This window comes from Corvus hawaiiensis, chromosome 7 (genome assembly GCF_020740725.1).
Source record: "Corvus hawaiiensis isolate bCorHaw1 chromosome 7, bCorHaw1.pri.cur, whole genome shotgun sequence".
Classification (NCBI taxonomy): domain Eukaryota; kingdom Metazoa; phylum Chordata; class Aves; order Passeriformes; family Corvidae; genus Corvus; species Corvus hawaiiensis.
The window spans coordinates 12,692,357-12,698,700 of NC_063219.1; the positions used below are offsets into that span (position 1 = coordinate 12,692,357).

Below are 6,344 nucleotides of genomic sequence, written 5' to 3' on the forward strand. Positions count from 1 at the left end.
TTATTTACTTTTTTAAAGCACAACCAGCAGCCCTAGGAGACAAACGAAGACACGTACCTCCCGGTTTGGAAATTAACTGCTCCACGTGGAGCGCTAAGTCCCCCCTAGTGCTGTGGCTGCTACAGCCACACAGTCTGCGGTTTTGCTGCCCTGCGGAGGGGCCTTTCTGCGGCCGCTCCCCAATTCCAAGGCGCCTCCCGGCCCGGCTTTCCCGGGATTTACGGGCTCAGGCGCCGCCCCGCGAGAGGCGCGAGCGCACCCGCTCCCTCACGGCCCCGCGCGCTTCCCGCCGCCGCCTTTTGAAGGACTTCGTGACGTCATCGCGGGGCGGGCGCACGTGCGACACCCCCTGCCGGGTCCCTTTCGAGGGGCCCGATGGGCGGGGCGGGGCGGCGCGCGGGGGACGGCGCGCGGGCGTTGCGCAGGCGCGGCGCGCGGGCGGGCGGTGCGCGGAGCGGCGCTCCCATGAGCCGGCGCTGCTGTTCGGCCGCCGCCGCGCTGCTGCGGGGGCTCGCGGGCCCCGGAGCGCTGTGCCTGGGCAGCGCCATGAGCCTCTGCGGGGCGCCGGCCGCCTGCGCCGCGGGGCCTGCGGGCGGCGGCGGGGGATTCTCCGCGGTGCGGCTGAGCCCGCCGTGGCTGCGGCTGCCCGAGGTGCCGGGCGCGGAGCCGCACCGCACGAACGAGCTGCTGCTGCTGCCGCCGCCGGCCCCGCGTGGCCCGGCCCCGTCGCCGCAGCACCACGTCGTGTACTTCCCGGGGGACGTGCAGGTACGGCGCGCGGGTGCGGGCGGCGAGCGATGGCGGCCGGGACCGCCGGGCGGCGGAGCGGCCGCAGTGCGGGAGCGGGGAAGCGGCGCTGGAGGGACGCGCCCCCCAGAAGGGCCGTGCGGGTGGGCATTGCCCGGCCCCCGCCGCGGCCATCGGAGAATCCCGCTGCCCCGCACGGTCGGGCACAGGGAGCGGGAACGGGCCCTCCGGAAACCTGAGCTGGAGCAGCAGTGGAGGGGAGTCGAGTCATCTTCACAGAGTCACACAGTGGGAGATCATCGAGTCCAGCCTGTGACCGACACCAACATGTCAACTAGACCCTAGCACTAAGTACCGTGTCCAGTATTTCCTTCAACACCTTCGGGGTCGGTGACTCCACTGCCTCCTGGGCAACCCATTGCAATATCTAATCACCCTTTCTGTGAACATACGCTCTCTAATGTCCAACCTAAACCTCCCCTGGCACAACCTAAAACTATGTCCTTTTGTCGCCCTGGAGAGGAGACGACCCCCATCTGGCTACAGCTCCTTTCAGGGCGTTGTAGACAGCAATAAGGGCTGCCGATGAGCCTCCTCTACTCCAGGCTGAACCCCCCGAGCTCCCTCAGCTGCTCCTCACAGGACTTGTGCTCCAGCCCCTTCACCAGCTCCATTGCCCTTCTCTGGACTCACTCCAGCCCTATAGCACTGCCTGAGGGTGACATTTGTGACAGGGATGGCACTGTCTGAAAGCGTGGCAGGGAATGTCAATGGAGACAAGACAATGAAATCCTTAGGTGCCCAGTTATCCTCCCCAGGCAGAGTACCATGTCCCCGTGCAGGTGTACGGACATCCCAGACACTATCCTGTGGGAATTTGACAGGAACTGACACTTTCTCAGCCTGTCCTGGGAAAGCACTTGTGGTCTCTTGAGTTGGTGAGAAACTGCAGAGAGACTCTGAAGTGCTGTCCCTGAGCATGTGGTTGACCTCTCTTAACAGAACATGCTCTGGTAGCCAGCTAATCTCAGTTGTTATTACTATGTCTCAAAAGCAGGGGTAGTGCCTTCTTTTTCAAGGGAAAAGGCTTTCCCCTTCTGTAAGGTAAAGATGCAGAATTTTGGGTGTTTTTATTTTAAGGATTGGGATGGCCTATGAAGACCTGTCTGATTGCCATTCCTGCATATGGCTTCATTATTCCTTAGTAAAATAAATGATCTAGTATTCTTTGCCATTATGATTTCAGACATGAGGTTCATTCATGATTTGGGGGTTAATTTCTTTCCATCTATGCCCTCTATGAATGTGAATAAGGCAATAAAATTTCCTACAGCTGAATGAGAGGGGGTTTTTTTTGGTATAATATCCAGAAAACTTGCTACAAAGATTTAAGTCTGTTTTTGATTTGTAGTAAGTTAATCAGTATTTCTGTAGATGGTAAAAAGTACAGTAAAATTAATGTATTCTGTGTCATACTAAGTTGAATAAGATTTTAATTTTCTTCTGGTGTGAAGTCAACAAAAGCTATGAATATTTTCATGTGCTGATTTTATTGTATTTATCTTGGGGTTATTAAAAATATGTGGTAAAAAATATTAAAGAAAGCAAATCGAAATATACCAGTTTCTTTAATGTGTTTCTTGTTCTGCTAACCTAACAAGTGAGAGCCTCTAATGCATGTTTTTCTTTTGCAGTCCTTTCTTATGAATATGGGTACATTGAAGCTGAATCTTTTCATGATGTAATGCATTTTTTCTATTCTTTTAATTTTTCAGAACTATCATGACGTCATGTCTTGCCACCCAGAAAACTTTCAGTGGGAGCACTGGAGTTTTGAGAATGTTGCTACCATACTTGCTCGCCGGTTCCCCAATAGCTTTATTTGGGTCATAAAGTGTTCCCGAATGCACCTGCACAAATTCAGTTGTTATGACAATTTTGTGACAAGTAACATGTTTGGAGCACCAGAGCACAGCACTGACTTTGGAGCTTTCAGGCATCTCCATGCTTTGCTAGTTAATGCATTCAGACTCTCTCAGAATATTCTGCTGTCCCAGAAAAGTGTGCGTGGTGTCAGCAAGGATGCAAAAATAGCTGCTTGTAAATCACAGCCACAGTCTGTTCCTACAACAAATGGCTGCTCATCCAAAGAAAGGGAGAGAGATTGTGAATGCTCTAATAATTCTGCTATGAACTTCATGATACCCTCTGCTGTAGGTGCAGCATCGTTTACTTTGATTGGCTTCAGTAAAGGTTGTGTGGTTTTGAACCAACTGCTTTATGAGCTGAAGGAAGCTAAAAAAGACAAGAATACGGATGCCTTCTTAAAAAACATAAAAGCAATTTACTGGCTGGATGGTGGTCACTCGGGAGGAAGCAATACTTGGGTTACTTACCCTGAAATGCTGAAAGAACTTGCAGAGACAGGAATTGAAGTTCATGCTCATGTGACACCGTACCAAGTATTTGACACAATGAGGTCATGGATTGGGAAAGAGCATGAGAAATTTGTACAGATACTTGAAGAATTTGGTGTGGAAGTAAATGATCAGCTGCATTTTGCTGATGAAATTCCCTCCTTAGACAACCATTTCAGAGTTCATGAAGTGTTTTGAGACTGTATGTATGTGAACAGGGTATTCTTTGTAGCAGCACTTTTAACACTGTAAATGTTGTCATCTAGATTTTCAGCTTTGAGCAGATGCTTTCTAAACAGAATACTCAATCAGTTCTGTGTTGCTAATAGATACTATATATAAATTTCTGTAGCTTGAAAAAGGCATATTGGGACCCCATAACTATAACAGATGTTGTTGTTTGATTCCTGGAAAAGAGTGTTATGAAGAACAATCCTATGCATGTCTTTTTGTTAAATGTGAACGTTTATTCTTAAACTGTTGGCAGAATTTTTAGTCCTGGATGTCTAATATCATACACTGCATTTAATGGCACTTTAAAGTACTTGAGAATTTCAGATGTGTGGACACTTCAGTTGTGTGGCTTCCAGGGCTAAAAGTACTGGTCTTTGTCAGTAACAGATGTAAGGTTAGTTTTTTGGCATAAGGAAATTAATTGTAAGAAGAATCTTAGTTATATATTTTGCTGAGACCTGTTTTATTAGGTACTTAAATCTTCCAGTTTTGTAACATTTCTCCTATTTGAAACGAAATCACAAAATATTCACCTTTGGAATAATAGTGCCAATGCATTTCTCTCCCTTATGTGCGCCTTGCCATTTCTGTCACTCTAAAGCTTCATTAATTAATTGTGTAGTATCTGCTAGTGACCAGCCATTTCACCTGGGGGCTTGAAAATTTTGATCTAGCTGTGTAAAGTAACCAAGAATGTTGCTTAGGGTGTAGCTTATCCCTGTTTTAACATACCTGGCTATTGCTTTGCTAACTTCTGTAAGGACCAGCAGTAATACCTTTATTACCACGTCAAGAGGTGATGTCCCTGCCTTGGGGTGGTAAGGTTTTTCTTGGCGATTGCTGCATTGATATTGCTTTAAATCGACCCATAAGCACATAATGTTGCACGTTACAGTACAAGCTGCATTAAAAAAATTTAGACTCTGTTGACTATTAGCTCTTTCAAAATGCCTCAGTTTTAAAATCTATTATCTCCTTTAAATATATTGCAGTAGTTGCTTTTAGAGCCATCCAAAAATCTTATTTTTGGAGCCTAATCTTTCCTACAGAAGAAACTAACTTCTAATTAAATAGAAAGCCAGCCAGATCAGATACTGAAGATGTAATCCAGTTCAGACCCCAAACCTGAGTGTTCTTAAGAAAGAAATACTGAAAGATGGACAGTGATGGTATTAATGGAACTTTTCTACTGTGGTAAGTAGCTTTCCGTTTATCTACAAAGCTTAGAAGCATTCTTAAAGACAACTGCAGCTGTTAAAAATGAACCAGTAGCAAATGGTTTTGGATTTCCTGGAAGTACAGGAATACAAAAGCAAGTTAGCAAAACACTGTGAAGATTACACAAACAACTGTGGCTAAGTTCTGAAAAAAGGCATTTTATTCAACCTTGGTTCTGTGTTCGATAGCTTACTGAGATCTCTGCCCTGCTCCTTGTTTCCTGTGACTCCTACACTGTGGAAGGGAAGTCCTGGGTCATCCTTCTGTTGGCATCATTAAAACTTAAAAGGTTCCCTGTAGACAACTTCTGGCAGATTGTGTACATCAGTGCTCACTGAACAATGAGAAAAGTGTGTTGAACTACGAAAGTTTTCTTAACACTCAAAATATTAAGGGGGGTAGAAAGGATTATGCATGCAGTGTGCACTTTACAATTGGAAGGAGAACTCTATCACTAATAATTAGATTAATGTACCTAGTTTATCAAAAGAAATAGTCTATTTTGATGGAAAAAAGTGCAACATGCAAACAAACTAACACTTGATTAAAAGAACCTGAAATTTAGTTCCATCTACTTTTTTATTTTAGGCTGTTTCTCTGAGATTTTGTTCAACCCTATTTGTTGCTTACCATCTTAACAGGCTTATAACAATTTTGTGTTTCAAGGAACATTTTTTCCCCTTTTTGGTCCTTTTGATAACACTTGCAGCATATGTGAGGACTTTTTTCTGTAAAGGAAATATGGGTCATCTAAAGAAGTGGTTTTAATAGAAAGCCTGCAAATGGCTTGAAATATATTTAACTATCCACTTAAAAAATAAATTTTTTAAAAGTAAACCAACAAAAACCCCAGAACATTCTACTGATTTTGCTCCCTCAGTTTCAGACTGACCAGGCTAAGCTGGGTGTGCTAACACTTGCCCAATCCAATAACACTGCAGATCAGAGACCAATTTCTAAACAATTCTCTGCCTCCCAAAACAACAGGACTACGTTGTTGCAAGCTTTTGGAAATAGCTATTAAAATATTGACATTGTCTTCAAAAGTTTCTGGATGGCTGTCCTATGAAAATAATACTAACCTGTTTGATGGAGGCTGCCTACAATAACTGTTAAATAGGCTCAAGTGTTGCTGCATTACTTTGAAGAATAGGCACTTTGTTGTAAAACTAATCTTGTTATGAGACCTCGTGTTGTGGAGGGAAAACTGACTGGTTGTTTTTCATTCTTTAAACAGCTGTAGTACTCTGTTGGAATGTGCCTCTGTCATTCACTACAATGCATGCTAAAAATAAATTTTGCAAACAATGTAGAAAATAAACTGTTTCTAATGGGTGAAACCACTTTGATGTGAATGTAAAACCATTACACAAGGAACGTGCAGTTTTGTGGATTAAGCTTTATCAGGTATTTGTGGAGACCTAGTTTAAAAAATCAGATTTATTTGAAACTTTTCTTCAAGGAGGCTTTGTGTTTGTGTAGTCAGCATCCATAATTCTAAAACAGCTTACTGGCATCTCAAACACAGGAAAGCTGGCATGAAGTAGCCAAGGGTGGGACATTTCTGTTAGGATGAAATGGGTCATAGTTTGTATATGCCTGTTTTTCGATGTTAACTGTAAAGGCAGTTTTTAATAAGCTTAGATGTAAATGCCTAAAGTTAGGTGGCTCTCCTGCTTATAGTGGTATAGTTCAAGACACTTCTGTTTTTTAATGGAGTGAGTAACA

At 44.6% G+C, this 6,344-nt stretch overlaps 1 protein-coding gene across 1 annotated transcript; it reads left to right on the forward strand.

Moving 5' to 3' along the window:
* The first annotated feature begins 454 nt into the window (after positions 1 to 454).
* C7H2orf69 (chromosome 7 C2orf69 homolog) lies at positions 455 to 5,956 on the forward strand. Its single transcript, XM_048309006.1, has 2 exons — positions 455 to 768; positions 2,523 to 5,956. The coding sequence occupies exons 1-2, from the start codon at positions 466 to 468 to the stop codon at positions 3,360 to 3,362; spliced, it is 1,143 nt and encodes a 380-aa protein (XP_048164963.1). The 5' UTR covers positions 455 to 465; the 3' UTR covers positions 3,363 to 5,956.
* Positions 5,957 to 6,344: the final 388 nt, after the last annotated feature.

Coding starts and splice junctions, on each gene's coding strand:
- C7H2orf69 (XM_048309006.1), top strand. CDS start 466: ATGAGCCGGCGCTGCTGTTCGGCCGCCGCCGCGCTGCTGCGGGGGCTC. Junction 769..2,522: donor ACTTCCCGGGGGACGTGCAG/GTACGGCGCGCG, acceptor TTAATTTTTCAG/AACTATCATGACGTCATGTC.